The sequence below is a fragment of the Danio rerio genome, chromosome 13 (assembly GCF_052040795.2).
Source record: "Danio rerio strain M-AB ecotype USA chromosome 13, GRCz13ab, whole genome shotgun sequence".
Lineage (NCBI taxonomy): Eukaryota > Metazoa > Chordata > Actinopteri > Cypriniformes > Danionidae > Danio > Danio rerio.
This window is the reverse complement of record NC_141033.1, coordinates 38536346-38556393: the sequence shown is the minus strand read 5'-3', so window position 1 is coordinate 38556393 and position 20048 is coordinate 38536346. Positions and strand designations below refer to the sequence as shown.

Sequence of the window (20048 nt, the reverse complement as noted above, 5' to 3'; positions counted from 1 at the left end):
GGCATTTGAAACAGCCTATAAAGTAGTGCAGCTATCGCCACTGTAGGACTTGTTTATGTTGTTTGTCTTTTTTCCTGTCTGATTTTGATCTGCTCTCGAATTTACAACTGCTATTTGTCTGTTACTTTCTTGTGATGCATAATGTCCAACCATACTCCAAGCATTGACCAACTTCTTCAATAATAATCAATTTTGTAGTCTGATCTCAAGCCTTGGCAAATAACCGAGAAGAAAACACCACTATTAAAGGCCACATTTATATGATGTCATCATGTAGACTTACAGTATTTTAAAAATACAAGACAATAAAGGATTTTGATACAAAATATTAACCCATTTTCATAAATCCTATCAAATACAAATTACAAAATACTATTTTGTATTTAAAATACACATTTGGTATACATGTATAATACATATTGCTTATCCTTGCAAGCGAGAATATAGTAAAAGTCAAATTAGCAGTTTATGTATAAGGATGAAGCATAACATATTTTAGGCAAGTAATCACAATACCGTGATATAGTGAAACTGTGATATTTTAATCCAAGGTTATGATACCTTCACAATCTTAGATCTGGCCCAAACCTATTTGTCATAACATTTTTTTTATAGTGTAGGGTTTTTAAATACAATTTGTTTGATCAAAGGCATGTTGATATAAATTTATCACAGAAAAAAATACAGTACTTAGATGTAGCCTAGTGTTTACACCAATGAGCCAAGAGCACTAACCCACAAAGGCATGAACTCTGGTTTCTGGCACTAAAATGTTAACAGCAGATCCTTTGAGTGGTGTGGGCCGTGATGAAGCACAGCTCATAGATGCTCAGCTGGATTGAGATCTGGGATTTAGTGAACAGGGCATCACCTTGAACTCTTCAGCATGTTCTTTTAACCAATCCTGAACAATGTGTGCATTGTAACAGGGCACTTTAAACTGCTGGAAGAGACCACTTTCACCAGAAAAACACCATTATAAAGAAGGGGTTTACCTAGTAAACAACAATGTTACAGTGATTTTCTTCCCCCGCATTTCTCAGTGACATTTCACCTGTTTGAGATCAAAATAGGTCAGCTGTGAGATTCACATGAACTGTAAATGAACAGATTTCAGTCATTTGTGGTTCATGTTTTTGTTTAATGTATTTATTTATGCTTTTTAATTGCATTATGGGACCTTGATCTTTCCTCCAGCAACAATTGTGTTGAAAATGTTCAAACGTTTCAAAAAGTTACTTTTTATTGGTATTTTTTATTTGAAGTGATATGTTGTCTGGGTTGGTGTTGTAAATTATGATACTAAAGCAGACTGTTACTTTACAGGCTTATTTACATAAATTATTTCTTATATATCAATTTGAATATACTAAAATATCAATAAAAGTAATTATGTTAAATTATCAATATAAAAAGTTAACAGAGATTAAGGTCCCATAATGCACTTCATAACCATAAATAAGTAGAAAACACCAGTTAATCACAAAATATGAACACTTTTATTCATTCATTCATTTTCTTTTCAGCTTAGTCCCTTTATTAATCCAGGGTCGCCACAGCAGAATGAACCGCCAACTTATCCAACACATGTTTTACGCAGCAGATGCCCTTTCAGCTGCAACTCACCTCTGGGAAACATCCATACACACTTACTCACACTCATACACTACGGACAATTTAGCCTACCCAATTCACCTGTAGCATGTCTTTAGACTGTGCGGGAAACTGGAGCACCCGGAGGAAACCCACACGAACGCAGGGAGAACATGCAAACTCCACACAGAAAGTCCAACTGACCCAGACAAGGCTCGAACCAGCGACCTTCTCACGGTAAGGCGACAGCACTACCCACTGCGTCGCCCCTGAATACTGTTAATAAACAGATATTTTTTACATTGTAGATTGACAGTCATATCACCTTGCAGCCCAAATCGATGACTCACTGAGCAGATCTGAGCCTGCATGGTCAGTACCTGGATGGGGGACCAGATGGGAAAACTATTGCTGCTGGAAGTGGTGTTAGTGAGGCCAGCAGGGGGTGCTCAACCTGCGGTCTGTGTGAGTCCTAATGCCCCGGTAAAGCGAAGGGGACACCATACTGTCAGTGAGCGCCGTCTTTCGGAGTAGATGTTAAACCTAAGTCCAGACTCTCTGTGGTCATTAAAAATCCCATAGCACTTCTGGTAAAGAGTAGGGGTGTAACCCTGGTGTCCTGGCCAAGTTTCCTCCATCAGCCCTTACCGATCATGGCCTCCCAAATCATCCCCATCCACCAAATTGGCTATATCTGCAATAGCTAGTGTGTGGTGAGCACAATGGCGCTGGTGTCTTGTGGCTGCCATTGCATCTTCCAAGTAGATGCTGCACACTGGTGGTGGTGTAGAGAGACCCGGCTCATAATTGTGAAGCACTTTGGGTGTATGGCCATACATGATAAATGCGCTATATAAATACACATAACATTACAATGATTTAATAAGACAGGGCAGATGTAGTAGAGTTGAACATATGCGGAAATATCTTAGATCTGAGATGTTGGAAATGTGAAAAAAGAGAAGGCAAACTTCATTTAAATAACTTTCAAATACATGTACGTGTGAAGCAAGGACCCACATCATTGTATGTATATGCAATGTTCTGACTTTTTAACACGTTCCTGTATGCATATACTTTATGTTGTTTCAATAGAAAACATTCAGAACTCATCAGACTCTCTCCATTGGCTTTCTGCAGCGCATCTTTATGCCATCACTTCCCCATGTAATCAGCGCACATATTTCTCTAACATGTTTCTCAATTTATTCTTTTGTGTTCAGTTGAAGAAATAAGCTCATGCTGGATTGGAACCAGTGAAGTGTGATAAAATGATGAAGTGAAAATGCACGAGACCGAAAACATTAACTCATAAAAAGCGTTCACATTTTGCTTTTGTTTCACATGTCAGTTTTGTTCAGAACCTCCAAATTTCATTTCACATGACGATATAATACATAGTTTGTTTGTTTTTTGCGATGTTCATTCATTCATTCTTTTATTCATTCATTTTTCTTCGGCTTAGTCCCTTTATTCATCAGCGGTCACCACAGCGGAATGAACCGCCAACTTATCCGGCATATGTTTTACATAGCGGATGCCTTTCCAGCTACAACCAAGTACTGGGAACCATCCATACAGACTCACAATCTCACACATACACTATGACCAATTTAGTTTATTCAATTTTCCCCATAGCAGAGGTGTCCAAACTTGGCCCTGGAGGGCCGGTGTCCTGGAGAGTTTATCTTCAACTTGCTTCAACACACCTGCCAGGAAGTTTCTAGTATACTGTATCTAGTAAGAGCTTGATTAGCTGGTTCAGGTGTGTTTAATTAGGGTTGGACCTAAACTCTCCAGGACACCGGACCTCCAGGACCGAGTTTGGACATCCCTGCCCTATAGCATATGTCTTTGGACTGTGGGGGGAAATCAGAGCACCTAGAGGAAACCCATGCCAACATGGCAAGAACAAGCAAACTAGACAATGAAACACCAACTGACACAGCCAGGTCTCAAACCAGCGACCTTCTTGCTGTAAGGCAACAGAGCTAACCACTGAGCCACCATGTTGCCTTTTCGCAATGTTTGAATGCCAAATTTACACAAATAACATAGTATAAGCCCATAGTATTTGAATAATGAGTCAAAATGTACAGGAATTGTGATATAAACAGAACTTTGGTCAAATGCTAACTGACATAAGACCATGTCACAACAGATTTCTTCATTCATACAAGCAATAAGGACGCAAAAGCAGTGTATGGTACAGCCATTATCTGAAGTATTTAAAAGATATGACTGACTCTATATTGTATGTATTAATAACTGATTAACCAAGATGGATATGGAGCAGTGATTCATCCTTCAACAAGACAATAAATGAAAACAGACAGCAAATGTCATGCCGAAGTAGTTAAAAAAGGTAATTTCCTTCTGTGGTCTAGCCAAAGCCCTGATCTCGATCCTACTGAGCCTCTGTGGAATGATAGAATGTGGAAAATTTACAAATCCAACTCTATGAAGCTTGACCGAAAACCCTGATGCTGCATTAAGCACCATTCAGGAGGACTGTTCTGTTGAATAATGATCACATGCAGTTTCAGATCATACAAGCTATAAGGTGATCCTTTGACCATTAGCCCAGAGTTACGCAAAGTAGAGGCTTCCAGTGTGTAAAACTACACTTTCTTTGATTTATTTTCTCTTTTTTTTTGCAGTGATGCTATAAGAACTGTTTTTGTTTCCTCAAAAAAACTATTTAGTGTGAAGAACACATTATTCATCTTAACAGCATGTGTTCGTTATAAAGAGCCTTGAAACAGAAAGGTGTCACATGATTTTACATGCAACCATGAAGCCCAATAAAGAACTTTTATTTTTAGGTGTTTTAGTGTACTTTTTGCTAATTTTACAGCAGACTTACAGATTTATTACTTTGTGGATAATGAAATCAATTTTGAGTTGATCAGGATGTAGACTTAGAGGGATAGTTCACCCGGAAATGAACATTTAATCACCTTTCACACTTATAGTTCCAAATTTTTATGAATTTCTTCTGTTGAATACAAAATAAGATATTCTGAAGAGTGTTGGAAAAAAACAGCCACTGACATCCATAGTAAGAACAAAAACATACTACAGAAGTCGTTGGCTGCTTTTTTCAGTAGCCTATATCTTCCTTTGTGTTAATCAGAAAAAATAAACTTGAAAAGCTTGGAACAAGTGGAAGACGACTAAATGATGCCATATGTTTTGGGTGAACTGTCCCTTTAATATATTTTGAGATAAAATTATTTCCCTGAAGATAACTGTATGTTAACTTCTTTTAAAACATTTTTGGACTCTTTTACAGCAAACGGTGGTCAAATGCAGCAGAACTTGACGTTGTCTGCTGGCTATCAAATCTTTTAAAATCAGCCATATGATTAGTCTATTTATTAGCTGCTTTCACACGGTTTCTATTCATTCAAGACTTGAGTTTAGTCTATATTTAGTAAAATACCTGCGAATGTAATTGTCTCCAGCAATGAAGGTAGGCGGTGTGGGGGGTAAACGTGTTAATGGACTAGATTAGGTATGGGACATTAACTTTTTTTTTTTTTTTAAATTGAAAATACAAAATCCAAATACAACAAAAAGGGATTCAACTTTACAACTTGTGTGTCACATACGGAAGGCTCAACACAATAATATACAAAGATACAAATGTAATATACAAAAAAATTCAAGCTAAAATAAATCCAAGAGTGAAAGGAAAACACAAAAAATAAATAAATAAATAAAAATTAAGTACAACATATAATCTATGGCAAGTTATATACTACAAATAAATTAAACATTTTTAAGGCAATTTTTGTTTTCATTTTAGTCAGGGCATCTGAAAATATTTTAAGTTCTTTTATAAATACAATGAGTAATGGAGGTGTTTTGAAATATCTACATTTATGAATAAAATATTTGGCTAACACAATTATCATATTTATCAAATCGTGCAAAGCAGAGCAATCTTTAGTAATTCCATATAGTACATCTTGTAATGTAAAAGTCAAACCTTCAGCATCCACATATTTATTTTCAACCAGTCTTGTACTTTTTTCCAAAATGATTGAACGGCGCTGCAAGAGAAAAATATGTGTTCTGTGTCTTCACTAAAATGTTTATAAATGGTATGGTGAGTTTTCTAAGTTAAATTTTAGGTGTAAGAATCTATTAGAAGGGTATATATCATTTATTATTTTAAATTGTACTTCTTTTGCCTTGGGGAGAATTGGAAATTTAAGATATGTTGTTCTAAAATATTTAAAAGTATTTTTATCCACTGAATGACATAACCTATTTCTTAATACTTGATAAGGGAAACAAGATTGGATAATAATTTGTCTTAAATGTTTATTAGTGCAAAGTTTATTATCAAATTCAATCTCACCAATATATAATAAGGTATGGGACATTAACTTTAGCCCCTTTCACACAGTGATACCGGTAAATATCTGGAAAATTTCCGGAACGACTTTACCGGTATATTCAAAAAAGCGCTGTTCACACAGGCGAGGACGTTACGGAAATTTTCCGGAAAAGAGCATTCACACATCCATTCCAAAATACCGGTAAATTCTGACATCATTCACCACAAATGAGCTTTAAACGGCTGCGCTTGTGTTTGTAAACATTTGATACATCACAAACTCTGTGGATGATCAATATTGTGAACAACTTTCGCAGGATCACTTTCGCATGTCGAGATGTTCATAATATGTACGTGTGCAGGCGCTCATAGGCGCACGCAAAGCTTGAAGGTAAACAAACAACGGCTTATCATAAGCATCTCGTCGATGATTATTTACACAGTTGGCATTAAGAAGAACATATAAACGTGATCTGACTAACTTCTAGCAGCTAAATGTGTCTGGAAAAATATTCAAAGGCTTTTATTCTCACAAACCGCGCGCACATGAATGCGTCTGACTGTTGTGATTGGCTAAAGCAGACGTCTCACGTCAGCACGTTCTAGACGTGCACGCGCTTATTACGGGAATCTTCCTTCTGCGTTCACACAGCGCAGCATTCCGGCAAATTGCCGGTAATGTTACAACTTCTCTTTCCGGAAAATAGCCAGAACGAATTTACCGGTATTTTCAAAAAGGACCTGTTCACACATACAACCTTTCCGGAAAATTGCCGGCAATTTTCCGGAAAGGTCTGTATGTGTGAAAGGGGCTTTTTTTGACTAGGAGATTTCCTCTGTGACGTAAATACAAGACACGACGCTTCTAAGCTGTTTTTGTGGGTTTGTTGCACATTGCTTGAGCAAAGCAATAAAAAAGTGGTGTTATGCTGTGTTTTAAATAATAACATTATACAGTCATTCTGTTGCGCTGTTCTCTGCTCCTCGTTCAGTTCAGTTAGGCTACATTATTTACACGTATAATATCTACAGTTTGCGCTGTTCTCAGACGAAACCTTAAGTTTGTGGCGCCACCTGCTGGAAAGAAGAGCAATTACATACAACACAATATATTTAAAGGGGTAGTTCATCAACGACCAAAAAAATCTGTCATCGTTACTCAATCTCCACGTGTTCCAAACCTATTTCAGTTACTTTATTCTGTTGAACACAATAATAGATATTCCGAAGAATGTCGGACACCTGTGATTATTGACATCCATTGTATGAAAAATAAATACATGGAAGTCAATGGTTCCTGGTCTACGACATTCTTCAAACTATTCTTATTTGTGTTCAACAAAACTCAAATTAGTTTGAAACAAGTCAAGGGTAAATAAATGAAGGTAGATTTGTCTTTTTTGTGTGAACTAACACTTTAATATTGTCCATGTCCAGTCCAGAATATGTTTCATCAAATTCACTTTAATTTAATGATTTTATTTAATTAATGCTTTATAGTCAGGAATCACATGATTTATACACAATAGAAAATAAAATGCCACCTGTAGTGAGGTCTCAGTTTCTAACTACAGTGATAATCAGTATGAGCACAGCTCTGTCAAAGCTATTAAATGTGAATGAATATCACATTTACATGAAAATTAGGATGACAATTACCTTTTAAAAAAAGGTTGAAAAGAGATTCTCTGATCTCTACAGTTCACTTTTCATGTGAACTGTGCTTTTTGGATTGCATATGGTCTACTCTGCTTATGCTAAAAAATTACTGCATATTTTAAACAGTACAAATGACACAAAGTAAACTGAAATTATTACTTTAATTAAAATAACTAAAGGTGTGCAAACAGTTTCCTGTGCAAAGACCCAGTTCGTACTGTAAAGACCAAGTAGTATTGGAGTCTAAAACATTGTTACATTTCAAAACATGTTACAATTTATCTTGTTATTTCATTCAACTTTTTAATTATTCCGATCTTACTTAAAGGGATATTTTACCCCAAAATGAAAACATACTCACTATTTACTCACTCTCAAGTATTTTAAACCTTTATGAGTTTCTTTGTTCTGTTCGACATAGAAGATATTTTGACGAAAGCTGAAAACTTGTAACCACTGCAACAATACTATGGAAGTTTTATGTTTTCAGTGTTCTTCAAAATTTTTTTCTTTGTCTTCAAAAGAACAAACTTTAACAGGGGTGCGTTTCTCAAACATATCATAGTATGATGTATTATTTTATGAAAAGAACGATGTAGTGACGAGTGTTTCCCAAAACCTAGTTTCTCTGTCACAGATACATAATTTGAACCATGTTAGTTATAATGTAAAACATCCATAATGAGCTCTAAACGGGGTGAAGTAACAACTTTTTAGAGAAGAACCCCATAATTTCTTTGTGCATTTTATAATGTTTTACACGCATAAAAAAATCCAATATTAGTTTTAATAAAAACATGCACTCGCTTTCCATTTTAATTGAAATATATGCGAGAATATTCCATAATCTATTCTAAAACATAAAATCACTTACAAGTTATCACGTATTCTAATATCATATATAAATAAACAAACAAATAAATAAATAATGAGGTTATTTGTTAAAAAATAAAATTGTATATTTATTATTTATTAGAAAATGTTAAAAAATCATACTTTAACAGTAATATTAACGATGATGATAATGATGATAACGATGATGAGGATGATTATGATTATTATTATTATTAAGTAGGATATTGTTTATTTCTTTTTTATTTTTTGAAAAGTCTACTTTTACAATTTCACACATGCAAACCACTGCAGAAACATTCTAACCAACATGCCCATGTCATATACAGTACAAATACTTATTAAATAACCTAATGTAAATTAAAAGCATTAACATAAGCTGTGTTTTTTGTTTTCACAAGCTTTAGAGACGTAACATAAATTGTAAACATAAAATCAATGAACTATGTTTGTACTATATTTGTATATATATATATATATATATATATATATATATATATATATATATATATATATATGTAAATATATACTATAAATATTTTGTTTTATTTGTTTGTTTTATTTGTGTTTGTTAATTTATTTACACAGATTCCTATTCTCTAAACATTTTTATAGGCTCATGTAGAACTTCTTTGAAGTCCCCTGGGAGTCCCCAAATCCTTGTTTGAAACCCTGCTGGTATATGTGTTTTTTTTACTATTGATTGTTTATTATGCTTATTATTTTATTTTATTTTAGTGTAGGTGGCACAGTGGGTAGTGCCTCACAGCATGAAGTTCGCTGGTTCGAGCCTCGGCTGGGTCAGTTGGCATTTCTGTATAGAGTTTGCATGTTCTCCGCATGTTGGCGTGGGTTTCCTCCGGGTGCTCTGGTTTCCCCCACAAGTCCAAAGACATGCGCTATAGGTGAATTGGGTAAGCTGAATTGTCCGTAGTGTATGTGTGTCAATAAGAGTGTTTCCCAGTAATGGGTTGTGGCTGGAAGGGCATCCGCTGTGTAAAACATATGCTGGATAAATTGGCAGTTCAATCCCCTGTGGTGACCCCAGATTAATAAAGGGACTAAGCTGAAAAGAAAATGAATGAATAAATTAATAATTTGTTGAGCTGGGTATTTTTTATGTTCTCTTTGACAGTATTGCAAATTTGTATTGAGTTCTTTCTCCCAAAAGCCCTCAATTAGGATATTTGAATATTGTCATATTGTAAGTAACTTATAAATTATATTAACAATACCTCTACACTCTAAACTGGAATTTATCCAGTCTATCCTAGGATGAAGAGATATTTTGAATGACCAAGCTGCTCTATATGCTTTCAGCGACGATCTTAAATATAAGAAAAAGTCCTGGGAATCCTAGGAAGAATCTTTATATTTTTAAAGGGTATATTACCTTCTTCATATATTGATCTCTGAACCTCAGTGTCTACAAATTGAGTCTGTCTGAGGCCATTGGGGTGAAAGGGGTTAAAGGTCAGATGAGGAAAACAGGGGACCAGAAACAAGAGCTCTCAAACGAGTCAGGGATTATTTCAGCAGACTTTTGTCTTCGTCCACAGCTTGTTTACTTCAGCTCTGAATCTGAACACATTATCAGTTCATTTGAATGTTGACAGTCAATTGTTGTTGATGTACAGCACCTCGTTTTCACCCAATAAAGCTGTTTGCTGTTTATTCGACTCAAGTGTGAGCGTTTGACAATAGTTATAATAACTGCCGAAGGTGTCAAGTCTCCATCCTTTCTTCAAATGCGCATGAGACTGAGGCTCGGTTGAACAATACCAGCCAACAGCACGGGGAACGACTGCTAGCCTGCAGCGCTAACCCTCCCTTAACCCTTTGTTAGAGGCTAATCTGTTGCCTTAACAAAGACAGTGGCAAGTTTAGCCTCCGCCGAAGAGGGGGATGGTGAGTAAAGAGGCAAAGCAATGGGAGCAGATGAGGATAAGAAAGACATGAGAAGCAGAGAGGGGGATCCAGTCTGGATACTGTTGGCATGTGTTTGAGTGGCTCCTTTTGTTTTAGCTGTAAATGTGAGAGAGGGTTGAGTATGAGTTTGAAAACCCACAGAAGTAAAATAAATACAAATATCTACTTAAATCCAGTGTACAGCGAATAATGAAAACATTTTATACATAGTTGATAGATAGATAGATAGATAGATAGATAGATAGATAGATAGATAGATAGATAGATAGATAGATAGATAGATAGATAGATAGATAGATAGATAGATAGATAGATAGATAGCAACAATGTAAATAAAATAATAACACTAATATATGCTAATAACTTATAGAATAATCTTTTTAATTTTACCCACACACAAAGTGTTTAATACTACACTTATTAGCATATATAATATATTTATATAGCTGTGTATAATATATTTAATAACATTTAGTGGTGGTTTAATTATATACATACAAAAATAAAATAATAAATGAAAAAAAGTCTTATTCTTAAACTAAATTTTATCTTTAATTTCAGATGCAATGGCATTTATTTGGAGAAATAATTCTGATGTTCAGTTGAAAATAGCATTTAGTATTTTAGTGTGTTATATGTATATATTTTCTCTTATTAAATCTTTATATTCACTTTTAAACAACACAGTATCTGTTTTTTATTTCAGAAGCAATGAGATTTGTTTGGAGAAATAACAGTTGAAAAAATATTGAAATAATGTTTAATATTTTTTTTAATCTCTATTTTAACAAGGTCTTCAAATTTTATTTATTACAGTTATCAGTCCATATTAACCCTAATGCCAGAAAAGAAGGAGGGTCTGGTATTTCTCTGAAAGGGGGGATGGAACAAACTGACAAATCTTTTGTTTCTTTTATGCATTGGTGATTGAGGAAGTGTCATGGGCTCATGGTGCAGCAGAGGGCGCACAAACTCAAATTGACAATGGACATGTGCTTCTTCAGCGGTGTGTTTGTGTGTGTGTGTGTGTACGTTGGAGTAAAAAAAAATATCCTCACACAGTAATAAAAGTAATTAGTGAAGTGTGACTATATGTGCTTTTTGCAGCGGAAAAAGGCTCAAGAATAAAGTATTTTAAGAATGTGTTGGGTTTGGATTGGGATATGGGGACTGAATATACAGTTTGCACAGCAAGTCTCCATAAAACAGGAAAAGAGTGTGTAGTGTAGCTTGTATATTTTTACATTGTGGGGACCAAATGCCCACACGCATATAGCAAAACCAGTAAATTGTTACCTTGTGGAAACATTTTTTGGTGCCATTGACGAAGACGGCTCACAAATATGATAGAATGAAGACCTAAGGTCCTAACATATTTTCTGTTTTACATTGTTAATTTCCATACCTGCCAAGAAAATTCCACATATTGCTATGACAGCTGTTTTAGCGTTTAGATGCGATTGAGCTGCCACTTGTTACAGTTATTAAAGGAGTTCTCACAAAGATAGATGTACATGTGTGTATGTTTGTGGGGGCTGGGGGATTCTTTGTAGTGTATGTGTGTAAGTACTGTCCATTTATAGCCTTTTGACCACTTGACTGGGTGTTTTGACTGGCTGGACCTACAGCAGATGTCTAGACTAGACCATAGCATCTCAAATGTGTGCATCGCAGACTTTAATGTTGACTTAAATAAGCTGCATGAGTGCTGTTAAGTAGAGTTTAAAAGGAAAATACAGAATGGTTTGTTAGGACAAAGGTCACTGTTCCAGAACTCCCATTTCTCCACCTTTCCTGTGTTACGGTTCCATAATAATACATAATAGCCTCACATATATTTATATGATAAAAATACAACAACTGGGCTCCAACTCTGAAAGCTATCCTCCTCCATTATCCTGTCCTTTACATTCTCTTTAACAGCTGACACCCTTTACGTCAATTCTTAACTTTTTTTCACTGTAAAAACATTTTAAGCTGATTCAAATTAACCTTAAGTCTACTGAACTTATATTATGTTAAACTGACTTAAAACAGCTTGCGTGACTTATAAAATTAAGTTAGAACATGATTAACTTAGATTATTAGGTTACAATGAACTAAAAACATATGCTGTCAGGACTAATTGATGCTATAATTGTTTACAGAGCACAAATAATCTGTGCACATCACATGCTTGTGTCCGGTTTTAGATCAATTTCAAAGAAACATGACCTTATAGGCATGAACTTTCTCCACTGAGTGCTGTATCTGCTCTGATCTTTGCATAGATGTGTGATTCTCTGAAAGATCAAGTGTTGGGTCACACTTTTAGCCTACTCGACTAGCGTTCACACTGTGCCCTCAGTAAGGAGCGTGTTTGGTGAAAGAGAGCATGGATGAACTCTGACGTCAACAGAGCCATTAACTGCTCCATACGAAACCACAAACTTCACACGTGAGGGCAGAATCCAAATGACATGGGGGAAAAACTTGGAAGCACTCCTTCACTGCCATGCAGAAGTAGAAAATTTGGATTTACGGACAGAAATGATAATATGCACAATAGCTCTCCAAAGAAAATGCTGATATAAGCATACTCCACTTCCTGCAGCTTGCTTGTGGAGTAGATTTTATAAATTATTTTTTACATTAAGCATTTACATTTGTTTTTACCACATAATATTTCAACCATGTACATTACATTTTTTTTTACATTTGTAATATTGAGTTAAGTGCTATTTACTTTATTTCTTTAAAATAAAAATGAGTAAACTAGAAAATAGGTATATATATATATATTGCATATAAAGAAAAGTTATATTATTGACTGATAATTAAATAAAACTGTTTGTATGAATGTAGTGGTTATAATTATATATATAATTAAATTTACACACAAATATCTAAAATCTATAAATTAAAACCCAATATTCATATCACACTGTATATAATCAGTGGTGTAAAGTAACACATTACAAATACTCCAATTACTCTGAGTAGTTTTTCTCAATAATTTTAATTTACTAAGTGGTTTCAAAAATGTGTATTTTGTATTTTTACTTTCCCTTGAGTACATTTTTAGTGCTGTATCGGTACTTTCACTCAACTATTATCCTTCAGACTGCAGTCATTACTTTTTTCTTTCTTGTTTATGATTGGCTAAAGTGGAAAAATCAGTCCTGTGATTCCTGTCCAATCAAAATGCACATAAAAAGTCAATCTCATCACATTGAACAACCTCAAGACATGGGCACTAGAATGCAGCAAACCTTTTGGTGGCATTAAAAAAATGTCTAAGAAGATGTCTAAAATCTTTAATGACCCAGAGACTTTTTATAGACTTCATGTGACTGATGAGAAAATGAAGGATGTCGACTGTATGATGACTGAAATCACCAAACAGCCTTAAACAATCACTAAATGGATTGAAGAACCGAACAAGGAATAAAGGAAGGACCGCACCAAGGAAGGAAAGACCAAACTAATGATGAAAGAACCAAATGAATAGTTGTAGAATTCAAGGAAGGACTGAACAAACCAAGGAAGGAACAAATGAATGAAAGAACAAAGTACCTAATGAATGAAGGTACAAGAATATGAACGAACGAACGAACGAACGAACGAATAAGCAAACAAATGAAACGAGGAATGAAGGAAGGACCAAATGAATGAAAAAGGATTCAAGGAAGGACTAAACAAAGGAAGAAAGGAACAAACGAATGAATGAATGAACTAAGGACCTAATGAAGGAGGGAACAAAAGTATGAATGAATGAACAAATAAATAAGTGAACAAAGGAAGGGTGGAAAGAAGGAAGAACTAAATGAATGAAGGAAGGGTTCAAGGAAGGGCTGAACAAACTAAGGATGGAAGGAACGAATGAATGAACAAAAGACATAATAATGGAAAGAACAAAAATATGAACAAATGAATGAGCAAAGAATGAATGAAGGAAGGAAAGAACAAATGAATGAATGAACAAAGGACCCAATGACTGAATGAGCAAACGAATTTAAGGAGGAATGAAGGAAGGACCAAATGAATGAAGAAAGGATTCAAGGAAGGACTAAACAAAGGAAGGAAGGAAGGAAGGACCAAATGAATGAAGAAAGGATTCAAGGAAGGACTAAACAAAGGAAGGAAGGAAGGAAGGAAGGAAGGAAGGAAGGAAGGAAGGAAGGAAGGAAGGAAGGAAGGAAGGAAGGACAAATGAATGAATTAAGAACCTATTGAAGGAGGGAACAAAATATGAATGAACAAACAAATGAATGACAAACGAATGAAGGGAGACACTAAAGAAGGAAGGACCAAATGAATGAAGGACAGGTTCAAGTAAAGACTGAACAAAGGAAAGAAGGAACAAATTAATAAATGAACTAAGGACCTAATGAATGAGGGAACAAAGAAATGAATGAATGAATGAATGAACAAATGAATGAGCGAACGAATCAAGGGAGGAATGAAGGAAGAACCAAAAGAATGAAGGAAGGGTTCAAGGAAGGACTAAACAAACTAAGGAAGGAAGGAATGAACGAATTAATGAACAAACAAAGGCCCTAATGAAGAAAAGAACAAAAATATGAACAAACGAATGAGCGAAAAAATGAAGGAAGGAATGAAGGAAAGAACAAATGACTGAAGCAAGGAATAAACAAACAAATAAATGAAGGAAGGAAGGATAGAATAAACAAACAATGGAAGGAAGGTTGGAAGGAACAAACAAATATGCACTACAGAATGTTACGTTTACACATAACAGCACAAACTGCATGTAAGCTCATCAGCTTTTCAGTGTAATACTCGCTACTCTTGAGTACTTTTGAAAGGGCTACTTTTTACTCATACTTTGAGTAATATTTACAACAGATACTTTTACTCAACTTGCACTACATTTTAGGCAAGTAATGGTACTTTTACTTGAGTATGATTTTTTTACTTGAGTATGATATTTTTCTCTTTCCACCACTGTATATTTTATTATCGTTAAATTTTAATTTAATACATACTCTAAAAATGTTAGGTTATTTCAAAGTTTGGTTAAAATATGGACAAAAAATACGCTGGCTTATTTTTTCTCAAATATTTACCCATTGTTTTTTCCTTATTAATTTTGTTAGTTTAACAGTGTTTATGGTTTGAGTTTATCTTTATATCATATTACTAAGTTTTATGTTCTTTTTGGTACTACTTCTTAGGCTTTTCTTATTTTCTTTTTTAGTCCCTTCTGCAACCATGTGATACTGTTATTTTAGTAACCCACACACTACAAATACATTTTGAAAAAAAAATCTGTTGCGTTTTTCATCAACAGATGCTTCAAAAAACAGAAGGGCAGAAAGACTTCAGAGTTTGCATCTTTCGAGGATTAGCGCGTTCAGACGCAACATATTGATTAGTGCGTCATGCATCAGAAGGCAATTAAAGGGACGCATCAGTTCAATCGTGATGAGATTGGAGTAGTGACGTAGACGCTTCTATTTTCATTCAAATACTCGTTTTAGCGCTGTGAATTGCCTTCACATTCACAATAAAGCGGCGGTTCACACGCTCTCCCCGCCCCGCGCCTCCGGTGGGCGTGGCCACGCGGTGCTCTCGCACACAAAGACGCAGATCTGGCGCGAAAGCACTTTTACCGGCAGCGGGCTGGGGGAGGGTGCGGCTCCACTGCACCACGCGGATCGATCGTTGCTGCCGTTGTAACAGGACACCCGCTTTATATCCGCGAGGAAGAAAAGGAAAACTTTTCTTGTTGTTCAGGTTAAACGGCTGTGAAACAGACTGCTGGAGTAGCGCGCGCTATTGTTTCGCGAGAGCGCGTGTACCGGAGTTCTACCGGACGCTGCGCTTCTTTGTTCTGTTCTGCGCGTCCCGTAGACTCTCCCTGGACTTTGCAGGTCTGCGACCCCATGGTAAGTGCATATTTTACGTCGGACTATCACAGACTTGATCTCAAGTTAATTTTGTTGTTCGCTCTAGTGTTGACTCGTGGGCTGTTGAACATTTCCTGTATCTTTTTATGGGACCTGGTGTTACTTTCACCCTCTTAGTGCGTTTAACCTTAATGGGAGTGTTGGAGTAACGCATTCACATCACATGCGACCGTTTCTCTGTCGTTCAGTCAGCAGGGGTTAACTGCTGTTAGTGTTGATAAACTATTTTGCCTAGATAGACCAATCTCAACCGTTATGCATGTGCACTACAGATATGTGCATTTAATGCAGGTTAGTGAGCATACGCGTGTGCATGCATGTATATCATTTTAAAGCAATGCATTGGTATTTGCGTGTAAGAATAGCACTTTACAGCATTTAATGTACATTAAGCAATGCACTGAGTGACAGCATGCAGTTAGTGAGTGTGCGTTTTACTTGTAAAGTGCATTGCGACGCTTTTGAGCTCCACGTGGTCGGGCATCATTTGATCTAATGACCCGTTGTCTTCGCAGATATTCGTGTAGTAGTACATGGTCTGAAGCGATGCCTGGAGTCAACACCCAAACACTGTACGGCTGGGACATGGAGCACTACTTTTACGACGAGATGGACACCGAGGAGGACTTCTTTAAGTCTACGGCGCCGAGTGAGGATATATGGAAGAAATTCGAGCTGCTTCCCACCCCGCCCATGTCGCCCTCAAGGACGCTGGATGGGGACTGGTTATTCCCGATACCCGGGGACCGGCTTGGGTGGGCGCCGCCGAAGGTGTTAACGTGTGATGAGGAGTATGAGGGGCTTCACAAGTTCGACCCACTGGACATTTTTGGGAATCTGGGTTCAATTGTTATCAAAGACTGCATGTGGAGTGGACTTTCCACGAGTCACCGGCTGGAGAAGGTTGCGCATGGAGAGCGAGCACCGGTGGCCGCTCTGATCCAGAACTCGACCGCACAGAAAGCTGCCCGTGCCGCATCGGGCACGCCCGTGACAGGGAGCCAGGCGGCACAGTGCGTAAGCCCCGCCGCAGTCCTGGAGCTCCCCGTCCCGCATAAGAAAGTGGCTGCTGGCTCCTCCGGTTCAGAGTGTCGCTCAGATTCATCCGGTAAGAGACTAATATTGATGACATGAGGCGATAATTACTTTAATACCACGCAGAGTCTGTTGAGAGTGTGCTACAAATATGGATGATTAATATATGATTACTTGCAGTTCAGACTAAATCTTCCAGACAATTTATTTTTAATAATATTTCTAAAGAAATGGTGAGCCCAAGCTTAAACCCAGACTGAAAGGTCCTGATGTGGAGCGGATTCCCTTCCTCTGCTCAAAAGTTGTGTAATCCGCTCCAGTGCCACTCCCAGTTTTTCATTTCCCACTTGCACGTTGGGGGAACTCCACTGCTTGCACTACTCTCTGAACTTTGCTAAATCCAATTATTTACCATTTGCTGCAGCGTTCAGAGAAACCGCCCTGGCATTGTATTATCATTCTTATCCTAGCTTATTTTGTTTATCTTTTCAGGTTTTCATTGTAGTTTGAGTAGTTCTTTGCACTTTTAGGTTTGAATAAGTATATAATGTTTATAGGTGTAATTTGTTATTTTTATTTTTTGTAATTTTATTTGTCCTCATTAAATTTGCAGTGCGTATTCTAAACTTTTTTGTTGTTTTAATATTTATGCTTTCTTCTAATTGCTAAAATGAATGGTGGTAATGGTTAGCAAAAATTACACTACCAAAGCATTAAAGGGACAATATTAATGAAATTGTGCCTTTTAAATATGCCAATACAACAGTGTAACTAATTGACTCATGTCACAAGAGCTGGAAATCAACTTCCATCCCAAAATCTACGAAATATTCAACAGTTTTATTTGTAGTTTACTAGTGAGTAAATGACCTTTACACAAAGCTGTTTGTTATAAAGTGGAAGCATAAATTGCATTTGTATAACCTGCAGTATTATGAAAGATGTTTGTACTAGGCATGGGCCAGTATAATATTTTGACGGTATTGATAACCTTGGATAAACGTATCACTGTATTGTGACTAGTGCCCTAAACCAAGTTCTTTTTAAATGTCTGAGTAATAAACAACATCTTTTCTTCCGTTGAGCACAATATATTTTAATTTAAGAAGCATTTTAAATATTTTGAAATGGGCGCTTTTGACGTGAAGGGTACTTTTTTGCTGGACATACTGTTGCCCTAAAGAACTAAAGTCACAAAATAAACATGTAAAAAAGAAAAAAACTTAACATGTACCATAGAAACGGTATATCTGAAAATTATGCTGGTTTTAAAACCTTGACTTTTCCAAACCGCGTTAAACCTTGAACCCGGTTATCATCTCATGCCTAGTTTGTACCCAGTTTTGTATTTTTTGTTAGTATACATTTTTATTTGGATTTCATATTGTGCTGAAAGATGTCTCATTTAAAATATCCTGTAATTTTGCTGAAGCTGCCAATCACTTTGTCTCCTCAGATGACGATGAGGATGATGATGAGATTGATGTTGTGACTGTGGACAACCGGCCCAAACGTGGCCGTCCTCCGAGTCGCCGGACGCCGGTTACCATTACAGTCAGTGCTGATCCATTTGGACCATGTCCCAAACGCTTCCACGTTTCTCTACATCGGCAACAACACAACTATGCCGCTCCTTCCCCTGACACGGACCCTGAGGATGACTTCGAGATTGAGCCTGTAAGCAAACGACCGCGTCTGGAGTCTTCATCTGCTCCCTCGTCTCCACTTTCCTCACCCGCCACTTCAGACTCTGAGGACTCCACTGAGCAGCGGCGCAACTTCTTGGAGAGAAAGCGGAGAGATGACCTTCGCTCCAGGTTTCAGGCGCTCCGTGAGGAGATTCCTGGTCTGTCCGGATCATCAAAGACCTCGAAGGTGGCGATTTTGACGCAGGCAACTGATTACTTACTTCAGTTGCACTCATCTCAGCGGCGCCAAGCTCAGGAGAAGAGAAAACTCAAAGCCAAACAGCAGCAGCTTCTCCGCAGGATCAGTGCGCTGCAGAACTCTTGAAAAACATCCAGTTTAACTTGGCTAATCTTATATTTCCAAAGCTCATTACATGGACAAGGAAACTTGTTTGTCATTCGCAGAAATGACACTTGAAACACTGCAGGGAGATCTTTAAAAAATCGCATTCATTTCTGGCCTTCTTGTGAGGATCTGTGTGTTTGTGTGCGCGCGCGTGTTATTCTGTAGACTTGAAAACATGAATTTTTGTATGAGATGATGACAAATGTGCACATGCAATGCCTTTATAAACCTCAGTGGACAGCGGCGATACAGAGGAAGCTGTAATATTGACAAATTTACCTCCATAGAAAGAAGGGTGGGTGGTGTTTGTATGCATGTTGGGTGTGTAGGGGTGCGTGAGGGGAGCATGGTGTTTGAACACATGTAAAAAGTCTGAAGTGTCTTGTTCATAATTTGATCTGTACAAAATGTGATGTAAATACTGTATTCAGAGGACTTCATCCTCCTGTATCTACTCGACTGCACAGAGATTCTATTTTGGTAAAGAATAAAGCATCTAAAATGACTGGAGGTGGGCTTTCACGTTTATTTGTATCCATCTATATTGAGAAGGATATAATTTCTCAAGTATTAGACTGGGTATCTGTGAGGTCTTAATGCCTTAAATGTAAACAATTTTAGGCCTTAACGTCTTAAATTCACTAAAATATTGTGTTGTATGTGCTACATAATTGTAAACCGGTTTT

The 20048-nt window shown here is 36.7% G+C and overlaps 2 protein-coding genes across 2 annotated transcripts in view; one reads left to right on the top strand and one right to left on the bottom strand.

Moving 5' to 3' along the window:
* Positions 1-20048, bottom strand: part of mfsd2aa (MFSD2 lysolipid transporter A, lysophospholipid a) — a 62345-nt gene that overhangs the window by 30548 nt on the left and 11749 nt on the right. The gene's annotated exons all lie outside the window — the stretch shown is intronic.
* On the top strand, positions 16190-19872 carry mycla (MYCL proto-oncogene, bHLH transcription factor a). The gene is made up of 3 exons (NM_212937.1): positions 16190-16272; positions 16809-17401; positions 18785-19872. Exons 2-3 carry the CDS (start codon positions 16840-16842, stop codon positions 19339-19341), a joined length of 1119 nt encoding a protein of 372 aa, NP_998102.1. The 5' UTR covers positions 16190-16272; positions 16809-16839; the 3' UTR covers positions 19342-19872.